This window comes from Pogonomyrmex barbatus, unplaced genomic scaffold (assembly GCF_055798465.1).
Source record: "Pogonomyrmex barbatus isolate J1 unplaced genomic scaffold, ASM5579846v1 scaffold9, whole genome shotgun sequence".
Lineage (NCBI taxonomy): Eukaryota > Metazoa > Arthropoda > Insecta > Hymenoptera > Formicidae > Pogonomyrmex > Pogonomyrmex barbatus.
Genome location: NW_028297193.1, coordinates 3,691,175 through 3,711,477, shown reverse-complemented (window position 1 = coordinate 3,711,477; position 20,303 = coordinate 3,691,175). Strand labels below are relative to the sequence as shown.

Here is a 20,303-nt window from a genome sequence, read left to right as displayed (position 1 = left end):
CACTGGTGATGCCGGCTGTGAATGTTACACGCACTCGCTACCGCTTGATGTGTTGTGTCTCGCACAGTTGCAAACTGCATTAAACGGCTGACTGAGAACACGCTCTGTCTTCGACAAGTGGTTCGGTTCCAATCGGCAAGATTTCAATCGGCTGACTTGTTTTCGTCGCTTCTCTTGATTTCTTATTTTCGAGACAGCATTGCCACGAGTCGTGAAAAGGCTCCTATGTGGCGCGTGCGATTATTTAATCGCGTGCGATTATTTAACAACCTTTATTTTCCCTTCCTAAACAAATCGCGTTTAATCTGACTCGATCAGAGTTTAGTTCGGACGATTATTGCGTGTGCCGAGAGGCTGGATCTCAGTTGCCCGATTGTCTAGATTGTTAGGCATCGGCGATGGGTACCTTCTCTCTCGTCACATCTACCAGCCTTCTCGATAGCCCGGGTGACGTTTGATATCACGTGTATGGTATCCGCCCTGGTGATTCGACCTGAATCGTTGGCTATGTGATGGTTGAGTCAATTTTAGACGTGATTTCTAAGAAACAAGAGATGTCGGATTCAAGTCAGTCGATTCGTCTTCTTCCGCTTCGGTCCTAGCCCTTGCTTGAGGAGTTACCGTGTGTCCCGAAAAGCTCACCGACTCGGGTGCTGACTGGACCGACGGAACTTGATATTTTCACGGGCAGCTAAACGCGGAGTGCCGTCAAATATCGCGCGAAAGACTTTTATTGAAAATTAGTCCGCGCGCGTTATTAAAATAATTCGCGAGTGTTTTTCGCGAGTGTCCTGTGCTGCGAGGACATCCGACGACCCGACACCTTGAGAGGAGGAGGAGGCCTTGGAGAGGCATCGAGCACCGGCGGAGCAACCTTGCGGTAAGTACATATTTTTTATCAAGATAAAATTATTTCCTTTCTCATTTATTTGGATCACCGAATTTCGATATTTTAAAATTTATAGTTTGGGAAAGAAAAACAATTTGATATGAATTTCTATAAAAATCTTTTTTGAAAATTATATAATTTTTTATAAATTATATAATTATTTGTAATAATTTATAATTATATAATTATTTGAATAAATATCTAGTTGAAAAACAAGTAGATTGAATATACGTAAATACATTTAAAAAATTTTTTAAATATCTATCATTTAAAGCGCTGCTATAATTTGCATTTTGTTTGTGTGTTACAGAATCATCGTAGCTACGTTGCAGATTAACTCCGCTGTTGCGCATCGGGTCGGTGAGTGATAAATTTTTTATATTGGGATAACAAATCTGTGAAACTAATATTAGATTATTTTTATGTATTTAAGTAATGTATAAAAGTATTGCAGTTGGATATATCTTTACAGATTTGTTGCCCTGAAATGGATAAGTTTAAACAGTTTGGAGTGTATATTTAATTCTGGTATAGTATATATTGATTTGTTGTATTGCATTGTAATGCACTTGTACAAACACAAAGGACTCATGAAGTAGAGTTCTTTGTATCGATGTTTTATTATTTTATATTGTTTTTCGTATTTCATTTGTGAGATGTACATGTTATATAATAAAATACATATTAATTGCTTAAAAATTATCAAACAGTCTCGCAAGAAAGTAAATTTTAAAGAAAATAAATTTATTTGTATTGTTTTAAGAAATTAAATACATGTGTAACATATAAAATAAAATAATTTAAAAATAATGAAATTTAATTAATTTATTAAATATTTTTTCGAAAATATATTAATATATAGAATTTATTAAATTCATTAAATTTTTGAAACAAATATTTTACAATTATTGAAATGGTACGAAACCGCGTAAAAAATTCAATTAAATTAGTATTCTTCACAAACAAAGTAAAATATTTAAATTTTCATATTAAATATCTTTATGGTAATTAAATATTTAAGTTTTTTATTTTAAATATTTTTATGATATATATTTCTTAATATGAATGAGGAAATATATGATGTTATATATAAACTATGACTCTCTAACTTGGATTATTATGACTTAAAACCCATGGTAATCCTCGAGGCCCGATCGCCACAGTCTGAATTGATTGGGCATTGTGTCTAGGATTATCCTAGACTGAGCACACTAAACCAACAGCCCAGTCGGGGCAGGGATTAATTGGAGGTCACGGTCCTCCGACCTATCCTGAGCCCACATTCTAGGCGTACGAGACCTTCGGGAAATCTCTATTGCGTCTATACTGCAAGCTGCCCAAAGGAGGCTTAAAGTAGTCTGAGAGTAGGCATACCTAGGCATACCTAGGTACTCTCGCCTTCCGGAGGAAACGTGCCCTTGCAGCGAAGGTTTGTCAGGTGTCCTGGCTTTACGAAGTCCAGTGCGCCGGGCTGGCGTTGTTGTTTGGATCCGTGAATCCTAGCGGCCTGGAAACCGCGTCGTGCTGGTGCCTATTGACGTTTGGGCATGTGTCGTGAGGGTTGGAAAAGAGAGTCATATTTTATATTTATGTGTAGCAAGAATATAAATGAATATATTACGTGTATTTTTTATTTACCTCTCTTTCCTCTTTCTATTTTATTACCAGAATTAAATATCTAAGTCGGTGCATAAAAGATTTATATAGTTCAAATATTGATATGTCCAAAAATTTTTAAATAATGTACCACGTAATGTATCAGTGAAACAATTAACAAACATTAATAACAAATTATATAACAAACGTGCCGATTTGATTCCAATCATGTTTAATCTATCCATCTATATTAATTAATAACTTGGCTTTACATAAGTTAAAGCAAAATTTAACATGACGTGAGATTCAGTAACTGTTTCATTGCGGAATATAAACAAATACAAAATATTAATTTAAAATATATTCATTTTGTATTAAAATCTATAAAAGTTTATCTTTAATTTGAATCTTAATATAGGTATTGTTAACATATTATATTAGATTTTCTCATTTACATTGTTTATGAAATTTATTATTGCTCATATCACTGTATTTGATTTATGTAAATGCGTATATTTGATATTTAAAGTTTATATTGCTAAATAACTTGTAACATTGTATATTGCGTAATATTGATATGCTAATTATGCGAGAAATTTATTACCTCGCTCGAATCTCACGTCATTCATTCTGAATCTTTTACATCATTCTCATCTGATTCATGATGAGATTTAAATAACTGTTTTTGTAAACAGTTTTTGCGAATAATACGGACGAATAATATGGGCCTTAGAATTTTTCATTTTGAGTATTCATTATGTTAGAGTATTCATTATGTCAGATTACAATCGTTTTTTTTATTTGCAATATTTTTAACTTATCATTCAATTTTCTTAAAATTTATTTATAATATATAATCGAATTTTTTTACTTTGAATCGAAGATTAATCACGCGTGTTGCATAAAAATGATATTATTAATAAATTAACTTTAAGAATCATTATCACAAATTTCATATTTTATTAATATTTGAATGGCCCTCGCGATCGACACGATTCTACGATCGATGGACGCGTGTAAAAATTGAGCAAAAAATCTACCGGCATTGATTAGGTAATTGAAGGAATATATCTCTTTCCTTTATTGTCTCTGGCTATATATAGCCAGAATCTCTGGCTATATGGTCGACGATGAAGCAACGTGGCCAGGAGCAACGAAAGATAGGTCCAATCTGGCCTGAAGAATAAGAAAAAGTTAATCGACAATATATTGATCAAAATGAATGAAAACATATGCTTGATAAAAATTTTTATGTATACGTATACAATTACACATAATTATTGGGAGGGAAATGATAAAATGCTATTTATGCTTTTGAACATAGATTTTTAAATATTGAATTCCTTTCTTAAATATATTTCATTGAGTGATCGCGGATTAAAAATCCCGCTGGATTAGCCAGTACAAAATAGGTATTCAGTTAGATAGTTAGGGAGACTATGAGAAAATTCGCGGGTAGGTAGCAACATTGAAAATTCGGGTGGGTAAGAATTCAGGTGGGAAAGAATTGAAAGAAATAGGAAAATGTTAAAGATAGCAATACTAAAAATTCGGGTGGGTAAAAATTCGGATGGAAAAGAATTGAAAGAAGTAGGAAAATGTTAATTTAAAAATTAAAAATATTGTTACACTATTAATCTCTTTTACAACACAGCTGTCAAAATGATCTTCGCGATAACAGCCGCTCACGAAGTAAGCGCAAGGAATCAATGGGCGGAATCAATCGCAGAAGAATGACAGTAATTTCGATACATTCGAATATCGATTTAACATGCCTTTTTTACAAATGGACAATTGATAATTGAAAATAATATAATAAAAAGAATAAAATGTAATATATTTATTACATTCTTCGACTCGCAGGTTTTTAGGCCTCTATTAATTTGCTTATATATATATATATATATATAAAACATCAACTTAGAGATTTATAACAATTCCTTCATTTATAATCTTCAATTCTCCAATTAATCTTCTGTGAAAGTGAAGCATACGTAGAAGGAATATCAAAGATTTGAATCTGAAATTTGATTATAAATGAATCTCTTTCATTCATGGGCCATGCATCATTCTGATTATTCTTTTATTAACACATACATTGCTTAATGTATTAATAATACATTACACAATTTTACAACAATAATGTTGTCTTCAAGCTACTGTAAGAATTACAAATATATGCAGTATGGCGGGTCTACCATTTGGTAAAATTTATAAATTATTCTTGATCTTTAATAACTTATTCTTGCGATATAATAGACTCAATTTATTTAATTACAAATATCTCATAAATCCTAATCTTTAATAAATTCCTTCTTAAGTTTGAAAGTTCCAGTAAAATATTTTGAATTAGATAAAATTTTTCTGACGTATCGCGCGCCACGGTATAGCGAAATATGTGGAAATGGTTTTTTTTTTATAATTTTAATCTCAAATTTTTAAAAATTTATATAATAGCTCGATGAGATGTTTTTAAAGCAGAGATTTTTAAGTCTTTTTTCATCGAGCCGTGTTATTTCACCGTAATTTCACCTAGGCTCGGCGCTATGAAACCACCTATTCACCACCCTGCCGTTGGGCGGACCAACCCTCGCAACTGCGCAGGTGTATCGCACCGGCTCAGCACCTTCTTATCAACATCTCCGAAAAGCCAGTCACGCCAGAAGGAAGGCTTGGCTCCGCTTACACCTTCCTTCGCACATTTTCCTTTTCTTCTTTTTTCCGCGAATCTCATTCGGAAACGGTACATCCTCCGTTCTTTTTGATCGTCATCAACTCGCATCCCTCGAAGGACGATCGCTTGGTAGGACGATGCGATGGGCGAGGGCAAAAGCGACCGTCTCGGTAAAAGGTAATGTTTCGCGCGGCTTTTCTTGCCAGCCGATCGAAGTATATACATACGCTACACATTTAATTTATTTCTTAACTCGGATTTCCTAGATTAATTATTCGTTCACTCGCTGTTACAGAAGACACTAATCCCCACGAAATGTTGATATTGTATCAAGAATATTATCGGCGAAATGTAATTATCCCTCTTCATGATTTACCTTTTTTCTTTTTTATCTTTTTCTTCTAGATAAACCATCCATTATGCAGATTATTTATATGAGAAGTAATTAAAATAAACTTCTTGCAAAAATGTTTCCACTACATTTCTGCACCTTTTGCCGTGTGTTCTATTTTTTTTCTACACTTCTCTTAAATATATTTTCAAATTATTTATTTTATTCTTAAGGAATTCTCTTTTGGAAACAAATTATTAGCATTATTAATTATAGAATTGCAGGATTTATGAGTACAAAATATTTTATAATTAACATAGCGCGATATATTCGAGATTCAGGGCATTGTATCTGTTCTATGTAGCACGTGGAATATTCATAACGAGGTGATTACTAGTAACAATCTAGTAATGATCTGTTAATCGAATGTTGAAAATTATTTACGGTCATCGATTTTGGTCTATACTAACTTAATTTCCTCTTTTTGAAACAGGACTTTCGATAATCTTCTTTAATTTGATAAATGGCAAGCACTTCGCAGGTGCGCTTTCGCCTAAATGATCATCGCCGTTTAATCCCATTTGCTTCGATCGTTAGATCACGCCTAGACAATGATGTAACAGTTTAAACGGGTGGATATCGTTTACCGCATTAATTTTACAAAGTAATGCGGTAAAGGAATACCGAGCGGTGCGGTACTTTTCGAGGATCGAGGGATAAATAAAGATAAAAGATTTAAAATAAAATATGATTGTCTCGTGTTTTTAATTAAACCTTGCTGATATGAAAAGCATGGCGATAAGAGACGAGATAGGTGAGAGACTTTTGATGGCCACGGCCTGGATTCCTCCTACGAAGAAAGCTCGCGTGCAAGCACCGTTGGTGGCTCTGTAAAATGCGTTCAGATTGAATCACGCATTCTGAGACCGCAGAATAACTGACCGGCCGGCGGCACGTCGAATCGCGAGTTAGTCAGTGCGTGCGACCACGTGGCACGGACATTAATTTAGCCGCGCATACAAATTTGTCGTGCGGAGAAAGTCGGCGTGGGGAAGGGTAGGGTCTGTTTAAATCGGGGCCATTGGGTCGGACAAAACGAAACCTCGACATTACGGATCGACCAGGGAGTAAATCAACGAGCGAGCGAAGAGGGCGAGGAATAAAAGAGAACGATACAATTTTGAGAGAACGAGACAAGTGTCGCCAAAAATCCAGTTGTCAAATTTAAATTCATTAGGTTGCGCGTTTTGTCGAATTCCCGAGCGTAGAGAGATATAAAGTTATAGGAAAGATGCCTTTGGTAGTCTTTTGCATAATATGCGATATGATTGCAAAAATTAAGACGATTTTTTTAATTCGAAGGAAAAAAATTTGGCAACGGTGGGATTCGAACCCACGCCTCCGAAGAGACTGGTGCCTTAAACCAGCGCCTTAGACCGCTCGGCCACGTTACCATTTGGCATCTAATCTCCTTCACGCTGACATACCGGCTTGTTATGTGATAGTTTAATTTCTAAGTAATAATTTTATTTTTCTTTGGATTAAATATTATATATGTATAATTTATTTGCATAAAATATTTCAGACCAATTTGTAATAAGACAACACAGATATTATACGTCTCGTATGTCAATGAAATGACGACAGATAGAAATATCACATATTAAAAATATTAATTACATATATCTGTTTGATACTTTTTAACGATAAAAATATACATTCACTTGATTGGATTGCTTAAATTACATACATGCTAATTAATTTATAAATAATCATATAACATTTATATATTAATTATAAATGATTAATTAATAAATGATTTATTTATTAATTGGTTATGAAGACCATATCTTATCATTTTTCTCGCACGCGCGCAGTCTTTATCGCGACTCTTTTTGAAGATGGACCATTATTTTAATGCTCCAAATTAAAATCTAGCTAAAAAAATGAATTTTCTCATTTTTTAAAATCTCTTTTCAAACTGTGACATTTCGGAGACATCTTATGGGTATCACGCTCATCTTCGACATAATTCACGAGGACTGACGTGCGGGCGAGCCATTAGACCAGGATGAGATTTATTTTTCAAGCTCCGCGCATTCCGTAGATCGATTCGTCGCGTCTGGAAGAGCCCGTTGTAACCGCATACACACGCGGTACCATCGTACCACTCTCTTCCTGTTCCTCGTCCTCCCTGTGCCTCCTCGCCGTTCTAGCCGACCCGCCCTCTTATATTCCTAATTCGCGACTTTGGTACCTCGTCATCTTCAGTAAGCTCGTGTTACCCATCCACATCATGTCGCAAATCGTCCGCTCGGAACGTTCGTGAAGTCGACGGTCTAAATTAGCAAAGCTTATAATATAAAAATGAAGCGAAAAATGGCAAATAATTTTCTTCAAAAGCAAAACAATAAGAATATTATTAGACGTATAATACCCCAAAAATAAAATTTATAGAAATAAAATTACTTTAATTAAAATTAAAAAAATAATGGTATTCTAAGAAGAATGAAAAATTTATATAAATGAAATTATTGCAAACGCATGGTGTCATGGTTCTAATTAATTACGATTAGGCAAAGATCCTCCACTCGAAGGGGGGCCAAATCGTCCTCGGATTCCGAGGTAGCGCAGGATAAAGGCAAGGGGAAAGGACGTAAGAGTAAGACCAAGGAGAGATGGCCATTTCTCGAAGAATTAACCGTCGACGAGCTGGCTCGTTATCGAAGGAAACGCGTGCAGGATCGACCGAAGGATAATCTGCCATCTCATCCGGAAACGGTAGTTCCGTATTCTGCATCTGAATATCGGCGTGCGTTTGGTGCAAATGTCAAAGAACTCTCTAAGGTATTGATATGAGATATAATTACTCTCTGAAGAGATTCTTGCTTTTTAAGTTCTTTTTAATTATTAAAATAGAGTGTAAATAATATCTGAATTGTACTAGAATTAATCAAAAGATGAGATCCTGCTAAAATAATATATAAAATGTAACAACCTGAATTAAAATTATAATTTTACGTCACAAATACACAGAAACATAAATTTCTATGCTTGTGTTAATTAAACATTTCTAATTGTTCTTTGCGAGTACCGAGTGTCTATCTTCTTTAATATTTTATATATTAAAAAAATGTAAGTTAAAAATTATGCTAAAAATGAAAGTATGCTGATTTATATTCAAATATGTAGGAAAATGTCTGGCCTGAAGATTATTTACGCGTAGATGGAACTCCCGAGAATGCGCAATCTTCGCATTGCATGGATTTCAAAGAGCCCGATGTCATTGAGGATCCATTAGGAGAACAGGAGAGTACGTCGCAAATGGTTCGTGATAATGAAGTGATGGAGACAAGAGCTCCGCAATTTGAGACTTTGTTCAGACGTCCTTCACCTGTCAGAAGGTAAACTGTTATTAATGCGATAATTGTACGAATACATAATTATAATAGCCATATATATTTATATAATTGTTCAGATAGAAACTGTAAGAAAATAATATAGAAATAATGAATGATATTTTTAATAGAGTATAAAAATAATAAAATTATAAATACTGTGCAATAAAATATTACATTGTAACGTAGATTGATATGCAATTCTAATTTGGCTGTTCGTTTAGTTAATTTTACTAAGACTTATTTTCCATCATAAATTCGTAAACTTATATCGAAACTGTTCCGAGACACGCGAGTTTACGCAAATCGAAGAAGCATAAAACTAACTGTCATGCAACTAAATTGGCAACGAAATCGGCTTTGTGCTTTCTTGAGCTTTTTATTGTGGACCTCTGTGACATTTAATAAAGTACAAAAGTATATTTCAAGACATTGCGATTTACGACAGCTACGTAAATTATCTTCTTGCGGATATGTCAATCTAATTCTTTGTAATAATGTAAATTATATATTTTCTATAAAAATTCTATTAAAATCTCAAAATATATTTTTCATTAAATAATCTAAAAATTTTTTAAATAATTAATTTATAGATGTTAAATATTGCTGCATATAAATATTGTTGAAGAAATTAAGAAGATTATTTAAAATTTTTACAATTAATTTCAATCGTTTACTTACCATTAATTTCACATTGGAAATCGATCGTTATTATTTTGCAAAAAGGGGTACCAGTTTAAAGTGCGACGGCGATTTTTATACCGATACGGAAACATATTCTGCGTATGTGCCTTATGAAGGCCAGCATCGTGCCGAGCTTATGCGTCGACCTACGTCGTTGAAAATGGAAGGCGATTTGGACACTATGACAGAGAAATGCGAGAAATTTATCGAGTGGCTGAATGTTAGCCGACCGGAACTCATGCGTGTACCTACTCACCTGAAGATGGAAGGTGAGCTGGAAACAGCGACGGAAAATCAGGACAAGTACGTTCCGTTCGTGGGCGCACGAAGACCAGAATTGTTGAGGCGAAGCACAAACTTAAAGCTTGAGGGAGATACTTATTTCATGCCGGAATATACCGATGTATTTAGAGATTACAGCGTGAAAGGTAATAATGTTAAATTAAAATAAAAATGATATATTAAATGACGAATGAATAAGTAAAAAGTGATATTAAAAAATATTTATATTTAAGAAAAAAAATATCTTCCGCTAGGAGTTGAGGGAAATAATATTGAAGTTGTTATTTAAAATCTATTTGTTAGTCAAATATAGTAGCTCTCTTTAGGGTTATTATCTCCATTCCCTTTTTTGGAGTGCATATTACAGATAAACTGCAGCCACAAAAATCTCAAACGCACTTACAAACTGGCGGAGACTTTTACCCAAACACAGAGAGCACCGAAAATTTCGTTCATCCTTCCGTTAAACAGGCACAAGAAATAGCCGAACGGGCTAAAGACAGTAATGAAGAAGGTAGATGGATGAAAAGCCAAGAGGAGGAGCGGAAAAAAGATGAGGAGATGAAAATGTTGGTGTCGAAATTGGAGGATCTAAATGGCCGCCCGCTCGAAATTCCGGAATATCGCGATGCGTACAAGGTATTAATTATTTGTGTTAAAAATGTATGTTTAATTATATGAAATTTTCAAGCCATTTTTTAAATTTAAAAATCCTATTTTCTTTCTGTAATTTTTTAATATTAAACTATGACGTCAAACGTGGAACTTAATGTGAATTTTTCTTGTATTGTACGATGTTAAAATAAATTAATATTTTACGTGTAGTAAATTAATATTTCACATGTATTTGATAATGTAAAATTTATTTTTAAAAAATTAGAAAAAGAGAGAGAAAAATGTTTCTTCTTTTGTATCGTACATGTACTGCGAATGAATTGAAGCTAATTTATTATAATTTGCATATAGTTATATTTTAAGATTTCTGAAGTAAAAAAAATGTATACTTATATAGGAAATTACATAGAGTTATAATTATTTATTAGGATTTTCCACGTGAACGACCGAAGATCGCGAAGCCGGAAATCGAGATAGGCCGTGCCGATGGTTCAAAAGTGACTTCGCCGTCGCGCTCCAAGTTTTCTATGAAAATTGACCAAGATCCGGAATATCAATCCAAATATCTCGACTATCCGCGTGATCGTCCTGTCTATCGTAAACCGCCGTCGATGTTGCGGCCGACAGGAGTATCTTCTTCCGGTCGTAGTAGCGCGTGCTTTGGCAAACCAATTCAGGAATGTCGTACGTTTGAATACGAACCTACCAGCGAGGTGAGATCCCAGTATGTTCCTTATGGATATGTACCGAGAGTCGAGACGCTGAAGATGCCGGCTAATCTGCGGCTGGAGGGTAATCTGGAGCTTCAACCGGAATACAGGAACGTTTATTGCGCAAAATACGATCGTCAAGATTGCGGTGACTTTAGATCCACTCATGGTAGAGGTGATCGTAGTCCGTGCACCGTGACAAAGAAAGAACATTACTGGGTGAATGATAGCGGTGGCGGTCAGTGCGACAAAACCCCGATTGTCGCCCGAGGACAGGATGCTTTTTGCATATTAGATACGCGGATTCACGACGAGAATGTCACTGGGAAACCCCCGCCCGCTAGCAGAAGGTACGTTTGAATTATTTAATTAAATATTTAATATCGAGATAAAGTAAAACGCAAGATTTCCGATTTAAAATAAAAGATTCTTCTGGATAGAAATTTTGAGGATAAAAGGCTTTGAAAATGTTTATCTTCTTGGGGGGGGTTTTTTAGTAAATAATAATTTTTTACGATTTGCGATTTTCAGAAGCTCCAGGTTGTCTCAAGCCGCAATGGCGCCGAGACCGACGCAGTTGACGGAATTGACGGATCGCGCGATCGTTACGAGGACGCGATCTCCCAGTCCGACTTATCGGTTGCACGTCTGCGATGTCGACAACGAGCCGCGAGGTTTTGGTCGAGGTTTTGGACAGTCTTCCGAAAGAATACGCAGCCCTTCAGCTGACCGTGCGATTCGGGACAACGATGTCAGGCCGTATTCGCCCAGCTTTGGTAGAAGCAGGCAGGATCGTCGCGTCAACGATCAACCATTTGTAATTTTGGATAACGCTTCGAAGAATTTATCGGGTAGACGTAACGATCGTAGAAGACGTACCGACAAGAATTTTGATGTCCCGGTACCAGTTTCTCGCGGAAGACCTAAGACACCATCTAGATGGATGCCGCCATGGTACGACAATACGAATACGATCTAAATCCCCGATATTAAGAGTTTGCAAAAAAATAAATCCATAAGTCACGAATGAATACGATCTATAAATCGTGAATCCTGTTGTCTGAAATTTTTACGTTATGTGATAAACACGAAATCTACGGCAAATCAACACTGCCTCTTTACATGTAAAACTTTACATGTAAAATAACAGAAATCAATTGTTTAAATTAATTTTTAGATATTTATATATGAATTATGTTATAGCGATAAAATCAATTTTTGCAGAGATTTTCAAAACAAATACAAAAATCTCATCTTTTAAAAGGTATGTATTTTTAATGTAGTTTTTAATTTAATATAAAAAATATGAGATGTTTTTACTAGAGAGTCTACATTGGGAATCGATTGAGATTTTGTCTTAAATATGGACTATAAGGAATTAGATATAGATAGATTTGTAATCCATATTATAAATCTGTTAGACTTTTATCTAGTTTAACAAATTATATTAATTGTTGTATAAACAATAGATAATAAGATAACAATAGATAAATACCTCATATTACTGCCATTTGTTAATCTTATGTATGATGAAATGTATAAACAATATTCAATTTTATGCGATCTTTTTTCAAACATTGTATTACTTTGTTGATGCTAAAAAATTGCATTACACTTTTTGATTTGAAAGTAAAATATTAAAACCCGTCAGTTTAAAGAATGTTGGACGATTTGAGAAATCATGAATGGGGAAGTTCCAGTAAGCCGATAGTTACGCTAATTGAGAAAGTTACGCTCGCTATAACTTTAGTTGTATTAATATAATTCGGTTATCTCGACTAAGAAAATTAATCTTATATACATTTTAACCAATCATAAGTTGATATTATACGCCCTCGCGAGCCACTATTTTCGCCATCCCTTTAATACTTCATCGAATTTAGTTTATTAGTAACCGCTACCATTAAATTTAGTTTCCCATGTAATTATATATTTGGTGTTGTGGAGAAAGAGAGGAATTTTCTCTGATGTAGCATATCGATTGCGCAATTTAATATCTCAAATAAGAATTGATTGATCCGAATCAAGCAATTGTGCATAATTGCATGCTCGCGTACACCTTTTTTAAAGATTTGCCTTTCAATTTGGCGTCTTTCTTCGGGGTAAAGAAATTGCACGTTTCTTTTTCTTCTCATTTGATGAATAAGTGTAATATTCAAGAAAGTAGACGTTTCATAATTCCGACTGCGTACTTCTTTGCTGCGAGCAATTAATACCTTGCTATTTGCTGCGCAATGTAATAACAGCGTGATAAAATCAAACTCTTTTTTATCCTTTTATATTTGATAATAATGACTTATAGAATTTCTTGAGTTTACTGCGTAAATTACAAGGCTTTGCATGTCATATAGAACTTTCGGCTTTACTGAATTAAAATTCAGTGGAAAAATAATTCCTCCTTTTCAAACGCAAGAAAGTAAGTAGTTTCTATAGTTCCCTTTACGGTGAACATTTCGGCCTTCGCAAAATGCTCCGTTATGTTCTAATTCGAAGAAATGTAAAGTTACAGTTCTGGAAAAAGCTGATGAATCTAAATGTAAATTATTTGATTTAAAATCAAGAATTTTTGTTCGTTAAAGCCACGTGAAGAAAAGCTAACGCTCCGGCCATCAACAACCCCATATACCCCATAGATCTCATATACAAAAATAAAAGAGAAAATACTCATATTTGCCTCCAAAATATGATTCTCTATTTTGAAGAAATAATTGACACATATTCAACATACACATATGAATAACGTCGCCATCTGTACTTGACGTTTGCGTTAGCTAAACTCGATAGAAGAGATAAAAGTAAAGTCTTTTATATCTTTTTCCCGGATGACCTCATAACGGAATACATGTCGCTGCAGGAACACGATTTCCTCCTACGATTCTTGCGAGATTCAACATTAGCACGCTCGTAACTTGTAATTATACAAACGAGGAACACGCACCCGCTATATTTGTGAACGCGTGTATTTTGCATTCACACCCGCGTTACATCACGCTTTCGGAGGGCGCCGACCGGACAATCGTAATTTCTGCCGAATATATTACACATATGTCGTAAAAGACTGCTGTTATTTCTAATCTCTGCAACGTAGCAGGGCGTCGTATAAATATTTAGATTTCACGCTTGAAAAAACAGTTGTTGAATGAATCTAACGCGTCGTCGTTAGATCGCAGACGTGATTTAACTTCCTACGTTGTCGTCGGCGTTCATGTATTTGAAATACGTAATCTCCTATACATATTCACACGTTTTTTGTTCTATTTTTCTGTCTTAAGTAACACTATATGTCACTTAAGAAAAATAATTGAAATTGAATAATCATTAAGATGCATAATCAATCAAGTCAATCAATCTAGCTAATTTTAAATTAACTAATTTACAATCCAAAATTTTAATTAAAATAATTAGTTACAAATTAATTGTACCTAACTATTTTTAATAAAGATTAATTAATCAATATAAATATAAATTAAAAGTAGTTTAAATTATTCTAGGAAATTAGTATTCTATGAAATTAATATAATATTCAATATTGAAAAAATTAAATACAAATTAAATTTAACGTTATAAAATTAAATATTTTAACGTTATTATATTATAATAATATTTCAACGTTATTATATTACTTTTAAGTGTATCATGACATCTGACATAAATTACTTTTTTATTTTTAATCTTCATATGTTTTTAACATTTTAATACATATAAAATATCTCTATGTGAATAAAACGTAATGTTGCAATAAATTCAAAATTAATTTTGTCGTATTAATCACAGAGTTTCTTTACGCAAGGGAAGTTTTCACAATTGTTTATTTGTACGTGTAGATTAGAAAAAGATTGAAACGCGAATTACACAAAGGAGATACTCTAGGGAAAAATGCAATATTTTATTACAAACTACAAATATTTTCATAACGTAAATTTTTAAGCTTAACAAAAGCATTTCCTGATAACTCAGGAGAAATTTGAAACGTTACGATTTAATAAAAGACGATTCTTGTACACGGAACAGGAATATAGTGAAGATAATTAGGTTGAACGCAATAATTCTCGTCGATGATTCGCGTCTATCGATCGGATCGATCCATTTGTGCTTCGTTTCCATTATGCATTTATCGAGTTCGACCGATGCTTAGAGTCGAATGCCATGAATATCCGAGTGCATGGCTCTTGAAACGTGCCGAAATGCTGCCATGGTGCTTTCGCGCATAAATGTTACGCAATATTTACGAAACTATTTACATTAACGCATCGTCGATCATTATATATCGATTATGTGTCGATATGATACTGACGCAAAATTTGGATACGTGCGTGAAATAACTGAAGCATATAAAAATAAAATTTAAAATTTTAAAATTGATTTAGCGATGTCTAAAAGCATATTTAACATACATTAATATTTACATAACATGCTTTAATTTTAATAAAATGAAATATTTATTTTACTTGACTCGAATGTGTGCGCGATTTACTCTTACTTACATATGACAAAGATTTTTTTTTTATTATAAAAAGGAAGTGAAGAATATTAAAATTAATATATAAAATTGATACTCTCGAAATTATCATTAATTAAAACAGAGAGATAAAGGGCTGTGAGAATAAACTTACTCTTAGCCCTTTATTCCTCTGTTTTAATTATTGAAGAATATTAGCTTCAATTTATTGCAATTTATTTTTTATCCAAGAATTTAAAATCGATATTTTCTTATCTAAAATTGTAGCAATAATTTTTTAGGTATTGAAAAAGTAGGTAAATAGGAGAAATAAATAAATGAGATCAATAAAATTATTTTAAAAAATTAACAAAATAAAATATAAGAAATAAAATTAACAAACACAAGTTTGTTACCTCTTTATTCTTTCAAATTCGTGTCAACATCGAAAATTCTGTTCTTAATAAAGATTTTTATTCCAGCGGGATAATTTCAAATTCAATGTCAGAGACAAAATCTCTCAGTTATAATTTCATTCGAATTACATTACGTTACAAAGCATTTACAACTACAGACATTATCGTCGTGTGTAGGCCGCGTCTCGTTCGTGTGCATGGCAACATTTTTTTCATTTATGATCCGATAAAAGGAAACTCGTGCGCAGCCTCACCGCGAAATCGAATGAAACGGATGATCAATCCTCCTTTGTCCATTGCGATCACCAGTGTAATAGCACGCGGCAAGGATGCGATGCATAAAGCATCGGTGGTGCACACAAGCGCATACATCAATGTATTACACATGCACATGAGTTAATTAATTCCGCTTTTAATCTAACGCCCGCCTCGTACTCGCAGGTCGCTAAAAGTCCAGTACAGATTTTTACGCTTTTGTTTCTTTCTCGCACACGACATACACGGACATACACGTACATGGTTTCATATGGTGCGCGTAACACATTCAATTGGAATGTGCTATATATTTCCGATAAACTATCTTGACAAAATGACAAATAAAACAACCGAATATTTAACGAATTCCTCGGTGAATTCTTTTTTCTTTTTATGCTTTCCTCTTCAAATTATTTTTTGCATAAATGTTATTAATTAGTTTAAAAAAAAAAAATTAAAAAAGACTATGCTCTCATAATAAAATATGATATATTTTTCATAAATAAAAACATTTTAATTTGTCTTTTGATCATATGTTTTTGTTTTCCGAATAATATTTTTTTTGTAAAGCAATTTGTATAAATACACATGTGTGTATAAATACACATGTGTTTTTGTTAACTGTCGTAGTTAAATTAAGTATTCCTTTCGGATCGGTAAAGATATTCGACATGGATAATCAGGAGATTCCAAGTTTAAACTGAGGTGAGGTTTTTTACAATAAGAAAATTTTTCGTGGAGAGAGAGAAAATAATCGATTTCAAATTTCATTATCGATTTATTAAGGAAGAAAATTTAGTTATGATTTTGAGCTGCTACGTCGCAAATCTGTTAAAAATAACATGATTCGCGATATAAGCAATCGTTCTTGAATTTGTATACAGGTATATAAATTTAAAAGAAAAATTATTAGGCATCTAAGATTCTGCCCATCAAATAATGCCATTTATCGTGTTCTTTAAGTATTTTTTATTTTTTTGTAGATTTTTTGTCTCTTTCTGGCTTATTATCATTTTGAATTGTATCTGAATACATAAAACAGGAAACGGATTTGTCTTGTATCTTTAGAACAGATGCATTGTTACAAAAAAATGAATTTATACAATAAGAAGTATCAATTTAATGTAAATAATTTTTAAAAATTTTAGAAATCATTAAGTTATAAAATTTATTTTGAAAATCTCTATTCTAAAATTAATTAATTAAATTAATTGTTATATTATGAAAAATTTCCAATTTACATCTAGATATAGATATTGGTGTCCGTATCATTCTTTTAATTCTGATGACTTTTATGAAACGTCGTGTGATGTCGGTTCAGACGACTAGTTATTCCACTGTTAAAATTCTTCGAGATACAATAAAACAAAAATCATTCATTCTTTTGCTATGTAGATTTGACTATCTTATAAATTTCTAATTGCATGTCAATAAATAATTTATATTACCTTTTACAAATTTCAAATAGAACGAAACAAAAGAGAGTAATCTTAAAATTTATTTGCTAAAAAATAAATAACTTTTTAATAACAAATAACTATTTAATTGTGAAAAACGTATTATATGCCATATAAATAAGAAAGTTGCCGCTCAGTTTTGAACTTAAATCAGACGATTCTGAGACAAAAAGATATATTTTTTAAGTAAAGTACGTTTAAAATGGATGAATTATTTCAAAAATAACCCAAAGTTCGATATGAAAAGTATTGAGAATTATATCATTGAGGTGATATCACTAAAGCATCAAGAAGGAGGTTCAGACGATGGAAGTGCTAATGGCGGAGATAGTGTTGGGCAGGACGACGTTGGACACAACGATAAAGTTGCGCCTCGATGACGCGTTGCTTAATTACGTTAGGGTGGAATTTCACTAAAGCACGGCGAGTAGCGGTTTCGACAATATATTCGTTGGCATAGCAGCAAGTGAACCATTGGATTATCGTTCATTGAATTAACGGTCAATTAGCATTGATAAATTGTAGACCGGACTGAGATTTCTCTCCCTTATCTCCCTTTGTTTACCTGCACGCATAATGTATTCACGTTTTAATTCTTCTTGATTAATTTTATATGTTTTCTTCAGTAAAATTATTTTCACATTTAGCTCTTGATTTATTGAATTATCTCTTCGATAACAATCTCTTTATATTTTATCCAAATATTTGTTTATGCAGTTGTTTACTGCATAATCTATTTATGAAAACAACATGTACGCTTAATGTTCTCACATTTTAGATTATTTGGATGTTTGTGCATTTTAATATTGTTACGTGACATATAACATTAAAAGCACTTTATTATTAAATATTCTTAAATAATGCATTATTAAAGTGTATTATAAAAATTGTATACAAATTATCGTATTTGTGTATTATGTACGAGATGGACACATGCATCTCGAATATATTATACACATAATGGAAAATGGTAGATAATAAAATTATTTACAATCTTACAATAACAACATTTTATAGGATTATTTGTATCATTACCATATTCAAAATATTATGGCTAGAGTGAATCCTCGCATAATTTCGATGAACTTTATAATAGAAAGTTTCGTCCTTACAGATATTACAGATTATTGCAGATTTTCATAACTAATCACTAGCAATTGTGCGTGTAAGTGAACATGCATTACAATATAAATATATAATAAATATTTTAAAAATTATCTATATAAATATCTTTGTGAAATAAAAGAGAGAAAGAGAGAGAAAGAGAGAGGGAGTTATTTCTAAATTTCCTTTTTTTACAGTTAAAATGATAAAATGATAAAAAGTATTTCTCATAAATTTGTAAAAAGTGATTCCGAAGTGGTTTTTAATATGTATTTTACAATTTTCCATTCTTGTTAATAATTTACGTCTCAATTTGCTCTTTTATACCAAGGTTGCTTACTTTGAAGTAGAAGCATTCTTACAATGGGTTATAGTACATCGCGGCTATTTCTTTCCACGGATATTGAAGATGAATAGTAAATAAAAATGATTGAAGAAAAAAGGGATAATTTTTTATCACGTTTCTTATTTTCGACAGTCCTTTGTTGTTGATACGTATTTTTAGTATCTGCACGGATAGCAGTAGCATTAACAAATTTAATTTGATATTCTATTTCTTCTTCAAATAGCATTTCTATATTTAATATAAAACATGTGGAAAAACACAGTTTGTATAATTGAACTTGAACTATATGCCTAAGTAAAATAAAATAATTATAAGTTAATTAAGAATAGATAAGTTATATATGTTTATGTATTAAGAATTAATCTTTTTTAGTTAACACATATTTTCGTGATAATTACATTTTTTGCGATTTCCGTACACATTTATTTATTTATTTATTTATTTAAACAATATTAAAATATGATTTGCTGTCGAGATTTGTATTGTGTGTGTGTGAACAGATTAATTTCTTAAATTTTTTATTATAAAATATTTTTCAATTAATAATTTGTGGAAAAAGATAGAAGAGAAAATTACTGAATATGTTAAAATATGTACATATATTTAATTTTTGTTATTATAAATATGTAAATCAATATTTTATATACAATAATTAAAAATTTTCTTCCCATCTTTTTTCAATATTAACATTTTGAGAATAATAATACAGAATTAAAAAAAATTCTTTTTAATATATCTCTCTCAGATTAAAACACAAGTGGCATACACAAAAATACAATATTACAACAACATTAAAAAGTTCCATAATTATTCATAATTATAGGATATTTCTTTCAATTCTCAAATAAATTTGCGACAGAAAGAAGCGTCAAAGAGCGGGGGTGAAAGATCCTTAAGAATGAATATGTATAAATGCGATAAATGGCATCACGTATCCACTTCATGAATCTTCCCTCGTGCAAAAGCAAGGGACGCGAAGGGAGGCCTGAGTGATAAATCCGGGAGTGGAAAGATGTAACGACAAATCAGTTGATAGGGCCAAGAATCTCTGGGCAGGCAGGAGGCAGGAAGGTCGCGCCGAGTCGAGTGGAGACGGATCGAGTCGGGT

The 20,303-nt window shown here is 32.6% G+C and overlaps 1 protein-coding gene and 1 non-coding gene across 3 annotated transcripts; one reads left to right on the top strand and one right to left on the bottom strand.

Moving 5' to 3' along the window:
• Nucleotides 1-4,398: 4,398 nt before the first annotated feature.
• On the top strand, nucleotides 4,399-12,737 carry LOC105429106 (uncharacterized). Of its 2 annotated transcripts, none has more exons than XM_089084487.1 (7): nucleotides 4,399-5,336; nucleotides 8,067-8,337; nucleotides 8,683-8,894; nucleotides 9,615-10,000; nucleotides 10,210-10,493; nucleotides 10,898-11,529; nucleotides 11,711-12,737. In XM_089084487.1, the coding sequence occupies exons 1-7, from the start codon at nucleotides 5,302-5,304 to the stop codon at nucleotides 12,156-12,158; spliced, it is 2,268 nt and encodes a 755-aa protein (XP_088940613.1). In that variant the 5' UTR covers nucleotides 4,399-5,301; the 3' UTR covers nucleotides 12,159-12,737. The 2 variants fall into 2 exon arrangements, with proteins under 2 accessions (XP_088940613.1, XP_011640157.2); XM_011641855.3 differs by having other exon boundaries at nucleotides 4,406-5,336; nucleotides 10,222-10,493.
• TRNAL-AAG (transfer RNA leucine (anticodon AAG)) lies at nucleotides 6,863-6,944 on the bottom strand. Its single transcript has one exon. It is a non-coding gene; the product is annotated as a tRNA-Leu (tRNA).
• Nucleotides 12,738-20,303: the final 7,566 nt, after the last annotated feature.